Source organism: Tauraco erythrolophus, chromosome 3 (genome assembly GCF_009769465.1).
Source record: "Tauraco erythrolophus isolate bTauEry1 chromosome 3, bTauEry1.pri, whole genome shotgun sequence".
Taxonomy (NCBI): Eukaryota; Metazoa; Chordata; class Aves; order Musophagiformes; family Musophagidae; genus Tauraco; species Tauraco erythrolophus.
Window position 1 is genome coordinate 32,761,317 of NC_141467.1, and position 22,013 is coordinate 32,783,329.

At 40.2% G+C, this 22,013-nt stretch overlaps 1 protein-coding gene across 3 annotated transcripts; it reads right to left on the bottom strand.

Moving 5' to 3' along the window:
- Positions 1-945: 945 nt before the first annotated feature.
- Positions 946-21,888, bottom strand: BAG1 (BAG cochaperone 1). 3 transcript variants are annotated; one of them, XR_015222073.1, is made up of 8 exons: positions 21,830-21,888; positions 18,561-18,689; positions 18,330-18,412; positions 17,574-17,687; positions 16,962-17,069; positions 16,667-16,803; positions 11,466-11,531; positions 4,811-4,848 (listed from the first exon to the last, which is right to left on the bottom strand). XR_015222073.1 is itself a non-coding variant. In XM_009983237.2 (7 exons), exons 1-7 carry the CDS (start codon positions 21,870-21,872, stop codon positions 2,283-2,285), a joined length of 630 nt encoding a protein of 209 aa, XP_009981539.1. In that variant the 5' UTR covers positions 21,873-21,888; the 3' UTR covers positions 946-2,282. The 3 variants fall into 3 exon arrangements, 2 of the variants coding, with proteins under 2 accessions (XP_009981539.1, XP_086464627.1); XM_009983237.2 differs by lacking the exons at positions 11,466-11,531; positions 16,667-16,803 and adding an exon at positions 946-2,372 and having other exon boundaries at positions 4,786-4,848; XM_086608501.1 differs by lacking the exons at positions 11,466-11,531; positions 16,667-16,803 and adding an exon at positions 3,692-3,869 and having other exon boundaries at positions 4,786-4,848.
- Positions 21,889-22,013: the final 125 nt, after the last annotated feature.

The following is a 22,013-nucleotide window of genomic DNA, read 5'->3' on the forward strand; positions in this document are numbered from 1 at the left end:
CCCACCCTTTGCTGAATCCAGATGTGCTAGTGGGAGAGGCTCATCATCACTCTCTTTGCCTCAAAATACTGGATTATCAAAAGATCTACTACGGAACATCTTAAAGTTAATCCACCCAGCTTTGAGACAGGCTGGGGATGTACTCACACAAGCACATCTCAAGGAGCAGCAGTTTCTGGGAAGGAGTGCTGGGAAGACGATGTCTGCCTATAGCTTTAGTGTTCTCACTCAAGAGAGAAGAACATGAAGATGCAGTAGAAACGGACACAGTCCTAGCCACGACCACCGCATGGGCACAAGAGGATACTTTGCTTATTACACATGCACCTCTGCACCCTTAGGGGACTTACACTTGAGAGGATGAACATCCTTTCCAGCACAGGGGTAATTTTGCATCCCCTGAATTAGGCAACAGTGTTGCTGGTGGTTTAAGAGTCAGCTGAATCTGGCCCAGAAGCAGCACCAAGCTAGGTAGGGCTTCACAAAAATGGCTACACCCAACTCTTCTTCCTCTAACCTTAAAGCGCTGGGAAAATGCAGCATGACCTGACTAGTAGCCTAGGAAAAAATATCCACAGTCCTACCAAATATACCATTTCCTAACATGACAGAAAAGTTTCCTAGGAGTTTACACCTTAAAATCCTCCACAGATGCTTAGAAGAGTTATATATGGAAAAAATACAACCTTGAAAGACACTAGTTAACAATAAAATATGTGGCAACTCCAATCTTGGTATGGTCAAAAGGCATTTTCAGAATAAAAGGAATCCTTTCCAATGCAGGGCTATCACTTCATTTGTCCAATAGCGTTTTTCACTAAAGAAATGCTCCTCCAATTACAAACACCAAAGATAACACTTTAATAATAATACTTTAAGTATTATTTAAGGTTTGTAACTTATTAGAAGTTAACTTTTTTTATCCATATTTCCTATTTTTATCTTGAAAGGACAGTTAATCTTAAACCAGTCACATATGGATAAAGGCTCACTACCTAAAGGCCATTTCTAAGCATCCTCAGTCTGACAAAACAGTTTTTCTCCCACAGAAACAGACTCTGTACCAGTCACTGCTTCACCAGCCACTGTGTGTGTGACTGACCTACCCACCGGAAGCATCCGTGAAAATCAACTCCCACTATAGGTACATTAACATTAGTTAAGGGCTTAGACCAACAACTGCAAAGTTGGCTGCACCTGCTGACAGTTACTATCTCCTGCAAAAGCTTATTTTCTTATTTTTCACCTAACAGAGAAGGAAGGCTAAGCACGGCACGTATCTGACTGCGAGAATCAGCCTTAACCCTCAGTCACATGGCACTGCTAAAATAAAGTTGTGTCACTTTGTAACATCTTATAAAAATTCACTGATTACCTTAACATACTAGAAATCATCACTGCACCTTTCCATTAAATATAGCATCATGAATTCAGTGAAATCAGAAAACAAGTATAAAAAATAGCTCCTTAGTTATACCTTGCTTGAACTGAACCCTTGGTATATGAGCAGCATGAGTAATCTCATTCCATTTCCCACCATAACTCAAGATGGAACACAAACAATAAAAATAAGAAGAAGCTATAAAAACCACAGTACATCAGAAATCTATGTAAAAAACATCCGTATCAAGGAGCTCAGTAACAACTTAAAGCACCACTCAAAATTAAGTACCATACATGTTACAGTACATTCCATTTATTATGACAATTTAAGGCTAAAATAGGTTCGACTCCCTTATAGTCAAGCTTTCTTATATTTATAAATGCATACAAATATTAAGTAGATACAAATGCGTAGGGTTTTTTTATTGCTCTGAACTGTCTACTAGAATGTTCAACTTTCCCAGATGTTGCCTCTGTTTGCCTTTTTAAATTAATCTAAAGTTCTACAATTGCAACTTACGGCGCTTGTACGATTATAGACCTTCTTTGATTTGAGCTGTAAATAAATTCAAAGACATACCAGACAAAGTCTATCACTGCAAACTTTGTAACTTAGATAACATTCGTCCATAAGATACATAAGAAATCACCACAAAGATTATTTCTGCGATTCTTCAGGAAGGATTTTCTTTTCAAAATAATATGTCTAGCCAAGTGGCAAACAAGACAACCAGCAAGAAATAATTGACTAGTACCAGTCTAACAGACTGGGCTTCGGGGAAAAAAAAAAAAAAAGAAAAAAGAAAAAGAAAAAGCTGAATACGTGCTCCAAAACAAAGAGCAAACTTTTCTTCTTGCTCATAGAGCAATTACGTTTCCTAATTATGTAGGGCAATGCCTCATTCTGCCAGTGCCAAATTCTTTGACTGTAGCTTGTCCATTTCTTGACCAATATTTCCTTCAATGGTATCACACTGGGCAAGCAAAACCTGAGAATAAGAAACAAATGTTATTGAGGATGCAATTGCAGCAATAGTAGAGGCTTCTAAAGAACAGAAACTGCAGTTTGATTCATGAATCTGACGAAGTCAACAACCACCTTCCAGTTCAACTTTGATAATAGCTTACTCACAATTTTGTTCACCCAGAATCCAACAGAAATGATATCTGACACGGCACTGACGTTGTTGCCCATCCTTACCAGTCCAGCCACTTGAAGTACTTTGAGTTGATCCAAAGTTCATAAACAACAATAAGGATCATAAAGGTTCAGACAAGTTAGTGCTTCAGTTTGGAACATGACTTCTAAACTCCTTTCTAAAACACATACTTCAGCAGCTGAGAGTGGGAGTGACAAACCTACTCAGTCAAATCTCAAACAAGCTTTCATTAAACCAAGGCCTCTTCTGTTTCTCAGGACTACAGGGCAACATGAACTCTCAGCTTTATCAGTAAGTAGCTGGTGTGCCTCAAAAGACAGAAGGCTCCTTTCCACAAAGAGCACTCCACAACACTTTAAGTTTTTTTAGAACCTGCCCACATATTCTTACAAGTACAGCAACCCACACACAGCAATTAAGAGCCAGCAGCCACTGGTCTCTTTGCTTGTGCTGTACACAGCACAACGTGGCAGCACTTTAAGCCAATAAATTCTTTTAGGCCATTTCCAACGCATGTCAGTACACTGTAGTTTCTGAGCAGACTCTCCCACTCTCTAGTCCCGTCTTGCACTCAGTTTTGCTATGTCTGCACTGGACTTTAAAAGTCAAACCAGATACTTCATGTTATTTACATTAAAATGACACTAAGAAATCTCTTTCCCTCTAGAGCAGCAAACGACTGTGCCAGGTGAATGTTTCTCAACCATCATACTGTTTTGAATCATCTGTCTTCAACCAATCCCCTGAGCCAGCATCAACTCACTTCTAAGGACTTGAGGGATGAAAAAAAATCAAGGAGTTAAAAATTGCAGTTGCTGGCTTCAAGTGTTTTATATCTGTCTCCCCATTCTGGAAGATACGTGATTGCCAGCAACAGAAGGCAGTTAATAGCTCCTCCTTGCTTTCATGAATACTTAAGAGTAATAAGCATAACTTGCCATAGTTTTCTTCTCTGGAAAAACAAATTGTTGTTGACTGTTCTGGTCTGAAACCCCTTAGATTCTTCTGCAGTCCTCAAAGGGTTCATAATCTACAGCTGCTGAGCACTGTGCCTGTAAAAGCACATCAATAATTCTGATCTCTGCTCAACAGAGCCTGGTTTATGCTTTAACAGCAGTTGTTATACAAAGCCCCACTTATTTCTGCAATAACTTCAGCCCAGAGTGGAGCTCTCGTAGTTTGCCATGAGGTTTATAGCCATACCTCTATTAGAAAGTTTTGCTGCTTTGGTTAGGCACATGGAATCAAGAGCATGTTCAGAGGTCCACATAACATATCTATGCCAGCAATCATCTTCATTTTAATTTGCATTATCTGAACTTAGCTCTGTAAGAGAGTAGAAAGGGCTTTGACCCTGAAGCTATAACAAAAAGCATTTCTACTACGAAATACTTCTTGATAGGACTTCCTCTAAAATAGATGGCTTTTTAACAAAATTTGGGAAACATTAATGGGAAATATTTAATAACGTTACAGTAAAAGACAAAACCTTTCAACTCCATATATGAATGCAAGGTACTTTCACAAACAGTTTTCAGGAGTCTAACCTGTGACTGAGCTAGCATAATGCACATAAAACCAGTAACATGAGTAAAATTACCATTCATTCACAGCAGTTTGACTTTGAGGTGGGGGCAGGATGAATTACAGTATTTATTAACAAACCTTCACTTCAAGGTCTCTAAGGAAATAATGCCTAGAAATTTATAAGCTTCATACAATGGCAAAGCAATTTAAAAACCCACCGCCCAGCACAGCTGCTCTTCTGTACAGGTTTTACTTTAATGACTTCCTCTCCATAGAAAGTTGGTACATTGCAATAGAAGCTAGGTTTTCCAAAGAACACCTCTAGCAAGGTCCAGAAGGAGTTGCCGTTGACTGCATCCTTGTACCCAGACCTCATTCATTACTCCAGGCCACCAAGATACGGGAAAGGAAGAATGATCCTGTTTTCTTTTACGAGTTATCAGAATTACTCTACATCACCAGGCAGCCACAAGGCCAACCACCGATGTAAACTACAAACATTACCTAAAAAGAGCATGAACTACGGAAATCTGTATTTTTTTATTCTGTTTTAGGAAGCTGTTAAATACCTCTCAAAGGGAGGTCATAAGAAATACCAATGTAAGAACAAACACTGAAAAAATCTAAGCTCTGAACAGCTGTCATCTTCACAAACTCTTGGTTTGAACAAGTGCCCAGCACTAATGGAAAACAATAAAAATAAAAAAACCCTCACCTGAACCCTTTTCACCAATGCCTTCTTTTTCAGTTTGCAATCACTGAAATTCTCTGGCAGATTCTGCAGTAAAAGAAATAAACAAGCTGATGCAGCTTAATGTTGAAATTAACACATTCAGTTTTTGCTGTAAATTTAATATATCAAAGAATCCTCTGAACAGGTACCCTGAAAATCCCATGCCTGCTCAGTGAGGATGATTACACAAGAAAGAATTTAAAAGAAAAACTCAAAAATTCAAATAGTTAGGGATGTAGCACGCTGACAGTAAAGAAATGAGCTAACAAATTTACCATGTGTCTTTAGCTAACATAAGGCAACAGACTACATACACTGCTTTTGTCTACTGTGGTGTATGTTAACCGTTCTGCTGAGCTTCAACTTCGTTTTTTTCCAGAGACTATAAGATGAATTAATTTCTTACAAACACATTAACTCAATCACTTGCCATCATTACTGTATAATCATCAGTACTGCAGACACTGTCAGTCTAAGCTGTACATCTGATCTTCTCTGCAATCTACTCATGGAAGGCAAGAAATGTAAATTATTACATGCTGACAGCTTTTAATTTAATTCAAATTGCATTATTTTCTGTACTACTCCCAACACCCAATATATTCACATTTGTCATCTTGGCAAATATTACATGCTTTGTCCTGCTGGAGCTATATGAAATTGGGATGTTGGTGGGGAGTGTTGCTCCAGTTTGTGATGTTTCTTTGAAACAGGTAAAAACTGTTTCAAATCACCTGTACAGATGATTATCATTATATAAAGTTTATGTGAACATTCTTAGAAACACTGTGCTCTCAGTGTTAAGATGCATAAAAATCTTAAGAGCTTCTCACTAGTATGCCTTTTATTTTCCACCCTAACTCCATATCAAGAATAGAGGTTTCCCTATACTACACTGTTTTGTTTCAACTAAAATGCAAGCCCCGCAGGGAGGTTTAGATACATAAGAGTTTATAACAATCTAAAAAAAAACCCAAAAAGGTGCTCTTTTCTTTTCATGTCCAGCCAAACATACATGGTTTTAAACGCAGTAGTTAAAAATACACAAGACTCCACATAAAAAAAAAAGTCCACCACAGGAAGTGAAACTGTAGGCATCACTGAGATCCCAGGATCTCAGTGATGCTCCAGTATTTGTGCAGTAATCAGCACACTGTAAGTGATATCAGACAAAAATAATAATCATCAGGCTTAGCATGCTTTCCCAGAACGGTGGGTGAGGAAAAAATGGGCATGCAGCTAGGATACATTCTTACATTTCCAAGAGCAATCAAAAGAGACTTCAGGGCCTTGGGACAGTTGGTAAGGGAACCTAGAGCACAGGTTATTTCTCCTCTCTCCTTCTGGTTGCAGAAGACGCAGACACACCCAGTCTATTAACAGATGGCTCCGTGGCTGGTGTCACCACCACAACTTTGGGGTTTTTTTGATAATAGGATGGCCTAGACAGCACCTGACCTGCTGGTGTCAGATGGGATTCACCTTTCCCAAAGAGGGAAGAGGATCTTTGCTCACGAGCTAGCAGGGGAAGCGGAATGGTACCAGGCTTGCCTGTGGCAAGCTGTGGGATGACACGGCAGGCTTAGAGGGATGGGGTGCTATCGAGGGCCCTCAGCCTGTTGCTCCGAGACATGCTGGGTACACTGGAGCACACTTACGGAGATGAGCCAGGGGCTCCTGAGATAACAGGAGCCAACAGGGAAACATGAGTGAAATACCTCAAAAGAATTAAGGGGTGTTCCTCTAAGAAGGTGACACTTCTGGCCAGCTGAAGTGACTCTACACCAATACACGCAGCATTGGCAACAAACACGAGGAGCTGGAAGCCACCATGCTGCTAGAAAGCTACAACCTAGTTGCCATTACTGAAACTTGGTGGGACAAATCGCACAACTGGAGTGTGGCTATCAATGGCCACAGGCTGTTCAGAAGGGGCAGGCACAGAAGGAGGGGCAGAGAGGTTGCCCTCTACACCAAGAAATGGATGGATTGTAAAGAGCTGTCTCTGGAGAATAGCCACGAGCAAGTTCAAAGCTTATGGGTAAGAATTAGAGATCAAGGCAACAAAGGGAACCTTGAGGTTGTTGTTTACTATACATGCATCTCCTGATCAAGGGGAGCCTATTGATGAAGCCTTACTCCAGCATCAGTAGGCACTGCACTCACAGGCTCTTGTCCTGCTGGGGGACTTCAACCACTCCAACATCTGCTGGAAAAGCAGCACTGTGAGCTGCAAGCAATTCAAGAGACTCCTGGAGTGCATTGAGGACAACTTCTTATACCAGGTAACACGCAGCCTTACCAGAGGGGGATGTGATACTGGACCTGATGGTCACCAAGGCAAGTGAGCTCATCAGAGACATCAAGATTGGAGGCAGCCTGGGCTGAGGGATATGGGTCAGGCAAAGAGCAAAGTCAGGACTCTGAATTTTTGGAAAGCAAACTCCCAGCTGTTCCAGAAGTTAGTCAATAGGACCTCCTGGGAAACAGCCCTCAGGGACAAGGGAGCAGAATAGAGCTGGCAGATCTTTAAGGACACTTTCCACAGAGCACAAGAGTTCTTGATCCCCAGGTGTAATGAATCAGGCAAGGAAGGCAAGAGACCAGCATTGAGTCAAGACCTGCTGGTCAAACTGAAGAGCAAGAAGTAAATGCACAGGCAGTGGAAGCAGGGACAGGTATCCTGGGAAGAGTATAGGGACACTGCCTGGTTGTGTAGGGATGGGGTCAGGAAGCCCATGGGGAAGTCACGGCGTGGCTGGAGCTGAACTTGGCAAGGAGCGTAAAGAATAATAAGAAGAGCTTCCACAGGTATGTCAGCCAGAAAAGGAAGGTCAAAGAAAGTGTACCCTCCTGATGGGCAAGACTGGCAAACTGGTAGCAAAAGATGAGGAGAAAGCTGAGGTACTCAACAACTTTTTTGCCTCAGTCTTCACTGGCAACCTTTCTTCTCACATCTCTCAAGGAGATGGACCACAAGACAGGAACTAGAGGAGCAAAGTCCCTCCCACTGTAAAATATCAGGTTGGTGACCACCTACATAAGGCTATGGGACCTAATGAGATGCATCCCAGAGTCCTGAGGGAACTGGCTGTGATGTAGTTGCCAAGCTACTCTCCATTATATTTGAAAAGTCATGGCAGTCAGGTAAAGCCCCCAGTGACTGGAATAGGGAAATGTCAAACTCATTTTTAAAAAGGGTAGAAAAGAAGGACCCTGGGGGCTACTGACCTGGCAGCCTCACCTCCATGCCTGGGAAGATCATGGAACAGATCCTTCTAGAAACTATGATAAGGCATGAGGACAGGGAGTTTATTCAACACAGCCAGAATGGCTTCACCAAAGGTAAGTCCTGCCTGGCTAACCTACTGGCCTTCTATGATGGAACGACTACATCAGTGGACAAGGGAAGAGCTACAGATGTCATCTATCTGGACTTCTGTAAAGCCTTTGACACAGGCTCCCTTAAGATCCTTCTCTCTAAATTGGAGAGAGATGGATTTGATGGATTGACTGTTCGGTGGATAAGAAACTGGCTGCATGGCTGCAACCAGAGAGTAGTGGTCAACGTCTCAATGTCCAGATGGAGATCAGTGACAAGTGGTGCCGCTCAGAGGTCCATATAGGACCAGTACTGTTTAATATCTTCATCAATGACACAGACAGTGGGATCAAGTGCACCCTCAGCAAGTTTGCAGATGACACCAAGCTGAGCGTGCCTGAGGGACAGGATGCTATCTCCAGAGGGACCTGGACAAGCTCGAGAAGTGGGCTCATGTGAATCTCATGAGGTTCAACAAGGCCTAGTGCAAGGTCCTGCACATGGGTTGGGGCAATCCCCGGTATCAATACAGGCTGGAGGATGAAGGGATTGAGAGCAACCCTGCAGAGAAGGATTTAAGGGTACTGGTGGATGAAAAGCTGGACATGAGCCAGCAATGTGCACTTGCAGCCCAGAAAGCCAGTCATATCCTGGGCTGCATCAAAAGAAGTGTGGCCAGCAGGTCGAGGGAGGCGATTCTGCTCCACTCTGGTGAGAGCCCATTGGAGTACTGCATCCAGGTCTGGAGTCCTCTGCACAGGAAAGACATGGACTTGTTGCAGCGGGTCCACAGGAGGGCCACAAAAATGACTAGAGGGATGGAACACCTCTCCTGTGACAAAAGGCTGAAAGAGGTAGGCTTGATCAACCTGAAGAAGAGAAAGCTCCAGGAAGACCTTATTGCAGCCTTTCAATACTTAAAGGGTGCTTATAAGAAAGGCGGGGACAGACCTTTTAGTAGGGTCTGTTGTGATAGAACAAGGGGTAATGGTTTTAAACTAAAAGAGAGTAGATTCAGACTAGATATGAGGAAGAAATTTTTTACGATGTGGGTGGTGAAATACTGGAACAGGTTTCCCAGAGAAGTTGTGGATGCCTCATCCCTGGAAGTGTTCAAGACCACACTGGATGAGGCTCTGAGCAACATGATCTAGTTGAAGATGTCTCTGCTTATTGCAGGGGAGTTGGACTAGAAGACCTTTAAAGGTCCCTTCCAACCCAAACTATTCTATGATTCTGTGATGTTACTTCCACATAAACTTCAGATTTAAAATCCCTCTCACTCCTACACTCAGCTAGAAGAAGAAATGCGCAATGCTGCTTCCTGTCTCCTAGGAGAGTATGGAAGTCGGAGTAACTACTACTACACTAACCTCTTCCCAGGGTCAGTTTTTTGGGGTTTTTTGTTAGTTTGCTTTTGGAAGACGGGTAAGAGAAGGAATTTTCTATTACTGTAGTTCCAGCTTCCACTTCTGTTGCTCCAGTACCACCTTTCCCGAACAGCAGCATTAAGCTGGATAAAACTCATAACAATTTTTAACACTTCCCTTTAAGATCAGAAAAGGTATTTCCCTTGCAGACAACTTTTACATCACACTGCACCTCCTGAAACAGAACCAGGAACTGGACATACTTCTTTTAGGTGGAAAAATTATCAACATCAGAGACACAAGAGAGGTCAGTATGTGGATTAAGGGAGACACCCTTCCCAATGCGAACTAGTGCAGTGTTTTCTGACAAACAGGGGCAGAAATGTCTAAAAATGAAAAGTTATGGGTTTGGGTTTTTTTTCTAATTGATGTTAATCCTCTTATCACCAAACCCACTCTTCAGTTTGTCCTAAGATGCATTCCATCACCTATCCATACTTTCCAAATTATCTTATTTTGTGAGAAAGAGAAGTAGTATTTGAAACTAAGTTACCAAGTCACCGTCAGGAAACTGTCACGCACAATGAAAATTCTCCTAGAGGAGCTTGTTCTACACTCATCACTTTGTTCATTTATGTAATGTAACCTTAATTCCTTGGATTTGCATCACAGGACAGGTTCAGAAGCTATTACTACTTTTTCAACAATTGTCTGCCTACAATTAAAACTCCTTTTTACTAGGTGGCATATGTCCATTTTCCAAAGCACAGCTTTTTTAAATCTTTCATTTTGGAAGTTACTTTGCTCTTCACAAAGTCTATTTTCTAGTACTGTGTCCTGCAATAAGCCCTTGCTCACTGTAGCATGCTAAACCTGCATGTCTCCTCCCAATAAATAGGATGCTGTGCAAAGGTTGTATTACATGTTGTTGGGTTTTTTTTCCCAGCAACTGAATGCTCCAAACACATTCCAAAACAATTACGAGGTTAATTTAAAGCTGTGGGTGAATTCTCTTTAAATACCAGTTCTAGTTCACAAATTAAAAAGGCAGCCTTCAGAGTATTTATAGCTGTTACAGGGGAAAAAAGTTTAAAAAAAAAGTTACAAAGTTATATGAAATATGCTAAGGGATCTTAGACATAGGACCCTGTTAATCACACAATAAAACATTCCTATTTTTCCCTTGGTTTTCAGCAACACAATTCACTTTTTAAAACAAACAAAACATGACAAGAAACATTTAACATAAAGAGACCATGTGATGCGTACTACTTTGACTCCAAATATGTAGTAGCCTGAAAAAAACGAAGATCAGTTAGACCTAATTATTAATGGCTGATTCTCACCAGAAAATGAAGATGTTATCTCACTGTCACAGAAATTCTTCTATGCCTTGAAGTTTTCCATGACTTGGAATTTCTTAATAACCAAATTAAAAATGAAATTATGCACTAGCTCAGCTACACTGCCCATCTCCCTTTGCCGAGTACTTGTTTCAGGCTGTATTTTCTCAAAGAGATTCTGGCCTATGCAAGTATTCCTACCAATCTGATAACAAACAATTTTCTATCATCAGAACAGGCCTAAGTTAACTTTCAATAGCAGGGAACTCCAGCTGGGCTTACCACACAGAGTCTGTTTCTAAAACAGATATTGGTGACTGGAGCAAACTTTGAAATCTAAGTGTAGAGAAGACATTTAGACTATTTCTATGACAACATTTTTCAAAACTATTCTTTTTAATTACATCTCTGCGTGCAAACTCCTATGTTTGCTTGCACACTCTCATAGCTGTTGTTTGTGGTTTTTTTTTTTAAAATCACACCTTGTAATCCCCTTGGCAGAGACACGGAATTGGAAGGCCTAAATGTACTAACTTATCAAGCTGCTTAAAAGGGTGCTTTGCAATCAAATTAGTAAAGTTTACAAATCTTAACATTAAATTAAATCTCACAGTCTCTCTGTTTTACCTTAGTCAGCTTACGTCTCCTCTCCAGGAATACGTTGTCCAACTATTCAGGGTTTAACAGGTGAAGCTGGCAATAAACCTTAAGTCACAATAACATTTCAATATTTAATTAAAATCAAATTTAATTAACGAAGGAGTAGCTTAAGCATAGGCAGTGCTTACGTAAAACTCTTTGCCAAATCGACATTTTGCTGCTAGCATTGCTTGCAGAGCAGTAGTCTGGATTAGTACACGGCTTTCTAATGCACAGCATATTCTTACTTTTCTAGCAGGTCTCCTCTCTGCATTGCACTTGCTCTGTGACAAAACCCTGCTCAAGTCTAACAGTCCTTGGTCTGCATGGTCTTAAACTTTCAAAAGCGATCGCAGTGTTGGCTTCACCCCAGCAACTTCTGTATAACTCCTGGGCATAAATCCTTCATCTTCCGCCCATCCATCCAGAAAGACAGGCCGAGTTCCCCTGTTACCAGGGGCTGTCTCCCACCCCACACCCCAAATTCAGAGTTGCTTAACCACATCCCTTCTCACCCTGCAGATACACTGATAAGACGCACTGCAAACACACAGTTACATCCCCGAAAACTCCTCTTCTGTACGCACAACACTCATGCTTTATACAAGAGATCCTTAAAACTAAACGCTATTTACACAGTAATAAATTCATGCATATCCATTTTCCTGTCTCTTGATCCTCTCTATTCATGAGTGCTCTTTTAACTACAAACCCAGCATTCCTCTCTCCTGAGCACTACTTCTTACGAAATACAGACTCTCTTGTCTCTCTTTCCCCTCTCCCGGCTGATCTCCTAATAAAACCACCTCCCTTTGCCACAGAACATCACCTTCAGCTCTGCTCAAGTTCTGTTTGTTTTGGAATTGTTTCCAATAATGTTTAAGCTCAGTATTACGACCACATCTTTGTTCTCCTGCTTCGTTAGTTCTTATTTCCCAAACCATAGACCCCAGCAGGTAGTATCTGATGCTTGAATCCACCTTACAGCAGGGTAGTCAGTTAATAAACAAAACAAATGCTAGTCAAAATTATTATTTATGATTATCTTACCAGACTCAAACAGACACCATTCTTAAAATAGGCAACCTCATACACTAGCCGTCACTAGCATTAATGGATAGAAACATTTTTTGGTTTGTTATCAAATTGCTTTAAAAAAAATAAAATTCACACTGCTACACATGGCATCAATGCTCATCAGCTGCAAATAAGGATTTTTTGCTGACACTCCATCCATCTAACAAGAAGCTTTTTCGTTAGTTTCTTTAAAAATCCCAAACAACATATAGTATTTTAGCATCTAGTTTTTATTATCAGCCCTTCACTTTTTTAAAAAACTTATTGTTAAATATATTTGGTAAATTGGGTAAGCACATTATGTTGACACTGCATCTTTTTCATCTCAGCAGACATCTGAGCAGCTTCTTTAAAAGCAGCTGTTAAATGGCAGCATTTGTCAACAGGTTTTCTGAATGCAGCAGTGGTAACTAAGCGCTTTGCCCCTACTGAGGGATGACAGTATTTTCATGCTCCTTGTGCTTTAGAAAAATTTTTCCTCAGAGCTTTGATTTTATGACTCATGCTGAGAGATTTTAGAACTATAATAAAAAAAATGTTTATTAAATGTTTATTTATCCAGATAATTAAAATGTTTAGTAATAAGTTCTCATCTTAATTTAAGCGGTAAAACTTTCCAGAAGCCTGGGAATTGTTTGTTACAGGCACAATACTGGGTTTTTTTCAGAATACTTCTTTCTTTTAATCCTTGAAATGTTAATTTAGTATTGATTAGCCAGATGACAAGTATAGCAGGGAGGAGGAGACAGTGAAAGAAGCTCCATCAGCACAGTACAGTAACTTAAGGAAGTTTTACAGAGGAATTACAACAAAACAGATATCCTCAAGAAAGCAGGATGGGCCACCAGAACATAATTATGAGTCAGTAATGTTACCAATGTCCTGAATACTGATATATGCAATTTGACAGATGATTTTGTCGTCAATTTATGTAAACAAAATCAGTGACTGGTATTTCAGAAGAGAAAGCTTTTTTTTTTTCAGTTGTTAGAACAATCTGTTCTCTGCAATATTGTTTTTCTAGATTACAAATCTGCCATTTAATAAGAAATCATCATGAGAACAAAGTATCCTCTCAGACTACAACAGCAGTGACAGACTTCATGTAAACTAGAGCAGGCTCACAAGAAGTACATAGTGTCATGACTGTGGATTTAAATTTTCCTACTGATCTCAGAAAAGCTTTCCTTTTTTTTTTTTTTCCCTAGAAAAAGCCTTTCAGTTGTTTAAAAAACTGTGTCAGCTGATCAAGTCAAGGATTTTCTGTGTTCTACTCACTGAGATTTATAATAAGCAGTCTACTTTGGCTTTTACTCCTGGACCAAATATTTTAACAGCTGAAGTAAACGGCATTTCTGGTGATGCACACACACAAATCTTCAACTGTTGAACATGACTCAATTTGTATTCTACCTGAAGAAAACTTCAAAGATCTGTGGCTTATGGGAACATCTGACTGTGTCACAGCATTCAAAAATTTGTAAGATGCTCCTCCACCTTTCCTGCTGTGGGAGCAGTAGCTATTCAAACACATTTAACGTTAAAGTGTTTAAGTTAGAGATACTCTATCCAAAAGCACCCCTTCAAAACTTTCCTTTCACACCTCTGGCAGTGACAACACTGTATTTTTTCTCTCCCACCTCAATACTGTATGACTACTAACCTACTTCTCCACTTCCTAAATCCCTTCTTTTAAATTCATAGTTGTTGCACATGGAGTCTAGTAAAAAGGAGTTAGTTCCAAACTCAGATCCTCTAACAATGAGCTTGTGTGCTAACGGTAAGAGGGAGACACCCCTAGAACAGACAGAAAACAATATGCAGGCTTCCTCAACCTTAGCTCTCTATAACCACACAAAACTCATTTTGTATCAAGCTAGATGTTTTTGATTGATCTAAACAATGTATGACAGCCAAGACACTTTAAAGAGCTCTGTCAACAATTTTGCCAAAGAAACAACCTGAAACATTTACAGCATGAGCTTGCTGGTATGTTTCACTTCTACAACACATCCATTCTTCTCTTTTAGCAGAAAACAGCTCGCTCAGCCTCTTTTCTTCCCCGTACCTTTTTCTAACATGCTGTTGATTGAATCAATAGCACATCGATACAGTCAACAGCATTCAAGAGATGTGTCAGAACTTGATTTTTACTTGGCTAACCAAAAGATTACTAAATACTGTATAAAACGATTGTGAGAGAGAGATTAAATACTTTTTGGAAGCTTTATGCTTTTTTGCTTTGCATTTCTATTTACCACTTTTTACTTCAGTGGATCTCATTTATTGTTCATATACACACCTCATTACTGTTCTGTGTTGCTACCTCTGTGTGTTGCACAACCACACGACAATTAAGTAACACCTCAGAAAGTTGGTGACCTGTTCGTCTGATCTGGTGCAATACCAGTACACTGAACAGCAACATTTTCTGTAAAGATTCCACCCAGCTACATGCATCTCATCTGCAAGATTTCACAGGAGTTTCACAGGAGTTCAGTTTTCACGACAAAAACTACAGCTGCCTTTGTACATTACAACACATAAATATGGACTTTGGGATGTGTAACGTAACTTCAATCACTGATAATAAAACCCTCACTGACTTCTTGCTTTAAAAAAAATTAGCCCTGTCAACGTCATAGGCTCTTAATACAACAAAGTAACAAACAAATATTAAAAATATTAAAGATCCTAATTATAATTAGTTTTAGCTCTGGCTGCTCCACTTCCACAAGAGACAAAACTGAGGCACAGGGACTCCATTATTTACTAAATCTAAACATGAAGTCACTAGGTTACAAGTCTTCTAAAATCTTGCACTAAACCTTAAAGTCCCTTGTCCAGTACATATTCAGAGTATTTTGGATATGGAGATAGATAATAGCATGCTTTCTGTTTAAGCCATGCAAAAAGTACTTGAATCAAAAGTAAACTTGGGAAACTCAGTTTGGATTAAATAGGAAGCAGTGAAAACGTTTTTTCAAGGCTGCTTGCTGCATTCCAGGACTGTACACCAGCATACAAGTACTGACTTTTTTCTAAGGACTTTTTTCTAGGACTTAGTATCAGAAATTGAACGGATCGGAAATAAGCTTTAATCCCATCCAACTGAAACAGCTGTCACCTTACTGCTATTTTCATGATAACTCATAGTAAATCTGCCACTCCAAACAGAGTCTGTATGTCTAACAGCATTCAAGAAGTGTCAGCAAAATATTTCCCTCTATATGTATGAGGCAGAAAAGGAGAGAGAAATTTCAAGACTTTAAAATACTTCGCATATGACAATTCAAAAAAAAAAGTATTTAAGAACTGTTGGCTGTAACAAACAGCAAAGGCTAGTTTACCACCCAAGGTGCACAATAGGAAAGGAGAAAATAAGTTAATGAGCTCCCCACCATTCCTAGGACCACATCCATATTGTATAGCATCTGATGATGGACAATTCACGTTATTACTTTATGATTTATTCTGCTGCTGAACTTTTTCAAAGTGTCCATCAATTAAACTACATGTGGTTCACTAATTATTTCCATTTGTACGGAATCTTTCTGAAACAATCCCATAAAGGGTCACTGTACAAAGTAGACCCAAAGACATCACTACCACAAAAAAGCAGCATTTTTCCTCCAGAGCAGGATATTATGATCAAGATATGCAACATAATTGTATAAAGAAGTTTATAGAGAATGACCAGCAGACAGAGAAAGAGAATAAGGAAATACCCTAGTTGTCACAATCTTCTTTTAACTCTGCCCAAGTCCCTTATTCTCACCTAGCTCTCAGCTACTACATGATACAGGAAGATATATACTATACTTTGGAAATATGCTGTAAGGTTATGATTCATTAATGACTGTGAAGTACTTGGATATACCCCAGTACACTCCAAAGAATCCAGTCCTCAATATGCAGGCATCTCAAATAAAAGTACTGTCAGTTCAGATACGACTGATCACAAAATTCTTCAGTCTTCAGGACCTCCTTGTTCTTATGCAATATAGAATACGTAACTGGTGGGTTTTTTCCAGACCTTTACTGTTATCATGAAGTTTAACATTAAAGTTTGCCAAGACAAACTAAAAGGGCAAAACTTGAGTAAAGGATACCCATTTCATGTAGTCTTAACAGGCTGCTGCCCCAAATGAAGCTCTTCTGTAGAATGGGGATGTATACACAGGCATTAATGTCACCATTTAGAAACAGATGCTGCCAAGTAGTCTTTTGGAGACATACGGGGCAAGAACTGGATATTAAAGAAAAAATTATCAAACCAATTAACCAATTTTCAAAGCCAAAATAATTTTTTTAGTATTCTAAAATATCAAATAATTACAAGATAGATATATTCTTAACAGTAAGTTTCTGTTGGGATTTGACCCTCTTCTGTGCTTATTTACTTACAATGGCATCAATCTGTTCCAGGATCTTCATGAACTGCTCTGCAGTTCCTTTTATCCTCTTGTCCAGTTGTTTCAGTGCTTCTGCTTGGAGATCCTTTGCTAAAAATCCCTGAGGAAAAAAAGGGAAGGAAAGACAAAATTATTCCATACCATACAGAATACTCAGTTTAGAAAATCTGTCAATCTACCACAGCAGAAAACATCTTTTACTATTTCTGTAGTTTCAAGTACGATAGGGACTCCAATCTCAATCCATGTTCTATCAATCCTTGAAGTGCTAAACATAAAATCTGCTCGGTTTACTTAAAAGATTAAACAAGTAACAGACATTCTCTTTCAAACTTTGAGAGAGCTCTTTACGTTTTTCCAGATATAAAGAATATCATTTATTCCATATGCAACAATGTTTACCTTTTCCCAAACATCATCATGCCTCCATTTTGCAAACTCATAATAGCCTTTGAAATTCAGTAAGAATTTTACAAGCCTCTTGGGCAGTTAAGAGACGCAGCCTATTACTGACTACACAAAACCTTTAAAATGTATTTTTTAAATATACATATACACCTACAAAACTGTTGCAAAGACAGAAAATGATACAAAACTGGCATACCTTCTGGATACTTGTGAACTCTTTATTAACTTCCTCTAACTTATTAGCTATTTGCTCCACTGACTTCTCCAAATCTTTTAACTTCTTTAATTCAGCCTCTTCTTCTGGACTATTCTGTGTATTCAAAAGTACAACATTCACAACCATGGAACAATGCAGCTAAAAAGCAGTAACAGTGGTGATATAGACACAAAGGGTTTTGCTGATTTAAAACACGTACAACACTGTGGTTATTCAAATAAGCACCTTCCAACACTTAATTACAAATGCAGTCAAAGCGGCAATGTATATAAACACACTAAATGAGATGAATTTGAAGGGAGAGAGGAAAAGTGCAAACAATTTTTTTTTGTCAGCTTACCATCTTTGAAGTAGAGGTTTGAAGATATTACCTTTTCCTCTACTTGACAAAGTCAGCTACAAGTCATTTCACTAGAAATAACCCAGCAGACTCAGCAGCTACAGTTGTAGGAGATTTTTTTAAACCAGAAAACCAAGATGGGCAGATAAGGTCATCAGTTCAGAAGCACAGAAGGTTCATGAGCACTGACGAGCAACAGATTAGGCGGAGTTTGTCAATAACGCAAGGCAGAAGTCAGTTAATAATGTAATTTCAGAAATGTACAAACTGCAGTTATTTGCAGTACAACGTGAGACTGAACCCAACTTTGTGGATAGGCAGAGACTAAGTTTATGCTGTAATCTGTTTCTGTGCTCAGCAGTTGAATCACCAACAGGTCCAAAGGCAACACTTACCCTTTTCCCAATCAACATGACTTTGCAACCATTTTTAACACCAAGTGCTGACAACGGTTGTTCCAATTCTTTCAGAGACTTCCCTAAATGGAAAATGAGAGGGAAGAAACAGTTAAAATATAGTTAGTGGCACAAGAATGTCTTTTTGAAGACATTCAAAACATGGATGCCTGAAAGTGATTAAGATGAAAGGTATCATCTGTAAGAAACATGAACAGATTTACAAGTTACCTTTGTATATCAGTTTCTGAAAAGGAACTGGAACTCCAGTGACTTGTTCAATAAGTACAGCCATGTCTTGTAGTGTAGGTTCACCATCTTCTTGTTGAGAAGCAACCTGAATGCTGTGTTTTTCATTACCTATCAAAAACCACAGTAACAGAGATACTTATTGTTAGCTAGAAAGTACTACAGGGAATCCGTTTCTAATATTTATTTACATTAATGCAGAAAGTTCTCGAATCACTGATTCTCATGCATAATCATAATTTTTAACCAAAGGATTCTATCGTGTTTCCTTCCTCTTGAAGAGACTTACCTCAGCTCAAAGTTTTGTTTTACATTTTAATAGCCTGAAGAGTTGGATCAGACGTATTCTACCAGCATAATGCTCCTGCTAAATATTATTCCTCACCTATTTTTAAGAGCGCGGATGGTGTCCAGACATCCCACAAGCTAAAGCATGAAAGCCCACGCTTTCATGATGTATTCCACTTCCTACTTGTAGGAACTTTTAATAGCATGAGTCTTGAGTAATCTGAGACAATTTATCGGTTCCTTTGCTCCCTACTCCTCATACAAGAGAAGCAAGTGATCTATGTCTACCGTGTCTCCCCTCCAACAGCGAGCTGAGAGAATTCTCACAGTCCAAAAATTATTTCTCCCCGTAATACTGCTGACATCCAGCCTTAACCACTTTGAGAAATCTCAGCCTATATGTCACCTTCTGCTTACAGAGCATCCTATTCAGACTCCCTGAGATCACTTGCATGCAAACAGCAGGAAGTTCTTAGAAAAAGGAGTACGTCTATTAATCTCTGCTTTGCAATAGACCCTTTCTACAATCCTCTGCTCCCACACACTTAAGGCCTGTCAATCTGAGAGCACCCACAGGAATCAGCCACCATTGGCTGCAAGGGAAACCAAGACAGGCATTTTTTACTTTGCAGGAAGAGAGAACTTCTTATCAAATAGCAGAAAGAAAACTATTCTCCTATCACTAATTTGAAGTGTGCCCATCTTTTTACAAAGAAGAGTGCTAGAAACATCAATTTTAAAATGTTCCAGCCTCCCAGAGTCATATGAGAAGTGACAATGGCCACAAAAATTTGCAAGCTCCAACAACATCTCTAAATTCCAAAATGGTTTTAAGCTCAAAATCACTTTATACAAATTCTCCCTGAAGCATTTTCCATAAAACGACCTTCTTCTCAATTTGTTTTGGGAAGAAAAACCCAACCAATCAAACAAAAAAATTTAGGTCCTAACCTCAATATATTTGAAAACATTGTTTTGATATATACAACTGCTTTGTGTAAGGGCTGTGCCTATCAGCAGTTGAGAGGAAAAAGCAAATGGAGAAGACAACAAGTGACGTTTGCCTAGAAATAGACACAGTTTTAATTACAAGTGATGAGTACCACTTCGGGCAGACTGTAACAAAAATTTTACTGTAAATTCATAGCAGAGTGAAATGACCACGAAAAAAACTCATGGGTTAGAACTGGTATCACAGCTTACCAGTTTGCTTTAGTAAATGGCAATACTAATTTAAAGTAACCATTAGTGTAAAATTCCAAAATCTTTTTTTAAAAAGCCTAAATAAATTTAAAAAACAGGTCAATTCAATTTCTTGCAGATTGTCAAGAGATACATGAGGGTCTACTACCACTCTCTTTCTTAACTCTTATTTCCATCTTTCCCCACTTTCACTCATGCATGCAAAACTTTAATAAAAACATTTGTGCTAAGTAGTAAACCAGGATCTGACATCAACAGTACAAATCAGACAGCTGAAGTCCAAGATGAAGGATGCCTTCCATTTGCTATCTATTAATGGCAAAGTAACTACCAGGTAAGAAAACAACAGGAAGGACAAAAAAACATTCTCAGATAAGTAGGCTGTTGGCAAACAGCAAGATGCTGGAATTATAAACACGTTAATATCGATAAGTTATTGTCATCTTTGCAGAGATGAGAGAACGCCTCAGATCAAATGGAGCTCTCTGAAGGCATCAATAAGCACACGAATCAGGAAGATCCAAACAGATTATTCGACAAAGTTCCTCACCAAAGACTCTTAGATAAAACTGCCAGGTGATAAAGGAAACATTTTCACAAAATAACGTATCAAATAAACCAGTAACAGTTTGAAAACACGAATGAGCAAGCAGAAATAAACAATAAACTCTAAAGGTGGAAAGAACATCGCCAACATAGTGCAAAAGGAACAGCAGCACAATTTATTATTCAGTAATTAAAAAATAATCCATAACAACCCAAAAATTAACAAGTTTTGCTAACAAAAATCAGCTGATCAATACCCTGCTGATTTAACATCTTACTGTCCTTCTCATTCATCCTACTGCCTCACCTGGATCCACTTCATCACCACTTAACCACGGTATTTCCCCTCTTACTTTTAAGACCTGTGGAGTCCAGGCTATTCTTACTTCTGTGCACTAAATTTTTATATTTATCTGCAGACTTAACCACATCTTCCCTTCCACGTTCTTCTCCCTCCTCCCACCTCTCTTCCCGAGGGAAAAAAGCTCAATCACGTCAGCTGGCCTTGGAATAACCTGTTTCATCAGGTCAGCACCCACCTGTCATACTGAAGAAACCCCCCCCCCACACACACACTTTCTGTGGCAATCTTGCCTCTCGCTAACCACGAACGTTCCAGCTTATTCCACAAACAAGAAGAGAGCCCAGCGCCTGATTTTAACCCGCTGCTGACTGCAGCGATATATTTTATCCAAACGAAGATGACTGCCAAAAAAAGTGACCCCTGCTCTGCGCTCTCTGGCAAGGACAGCCTTGTCACGTCTTCCCACCTTACAGAAGATCTAGCCCCGTTTGCCAACTTCGATCATCTTGTTGACAGTGGAAAAAAGCTACTCTTCTTTTTCCTTCTGTTGGATCAGCTTAAGCGATCCAGCTTGAGGGAGACAGCGGGAAGATGCGGCCGGTACAGCGGTGAAACCGCTGATCGCAGCAGCCGCGATCAAGGCCAGGCTGAGCGGAGGATGAGCCGTGCCCAGCCCCGAGGCCGAGGCAGGCCCGGCGAGGCCGGGGACGCTGCCGCCATCCCGCTGACAGCCGCAGCCCCGCGCCGGCAGCGGCAACTCCGACATTTTCTGTCTCCTCGAGGCATGGCGGAGCGGCGGGCGCTCGGGAAGGCAGCCACCCACCCCCGACCCGCACGGTCCCGGCGGCGACTGAAGCACCGGGGCCAGCCTGGGGTAAACAGCGCCGGGGAAACGCCGTGGGCCGCTTACTGTAAGTGACGGTGACTGTAACCGGGGCTCCGGGCGCCGCCATCTCACCCCGCCAGAAGGAAAACCCGTTCCGCGGGCGCCTCCCCGGGGCGCGCCGCGAGCGCGTCACTTCCGCCCCTCCGGCCGAAGGGAACGTGAGGCGAGTTGGGCGGGCGGGAAGCGCCTCCCAGACGGCATCAGCGGG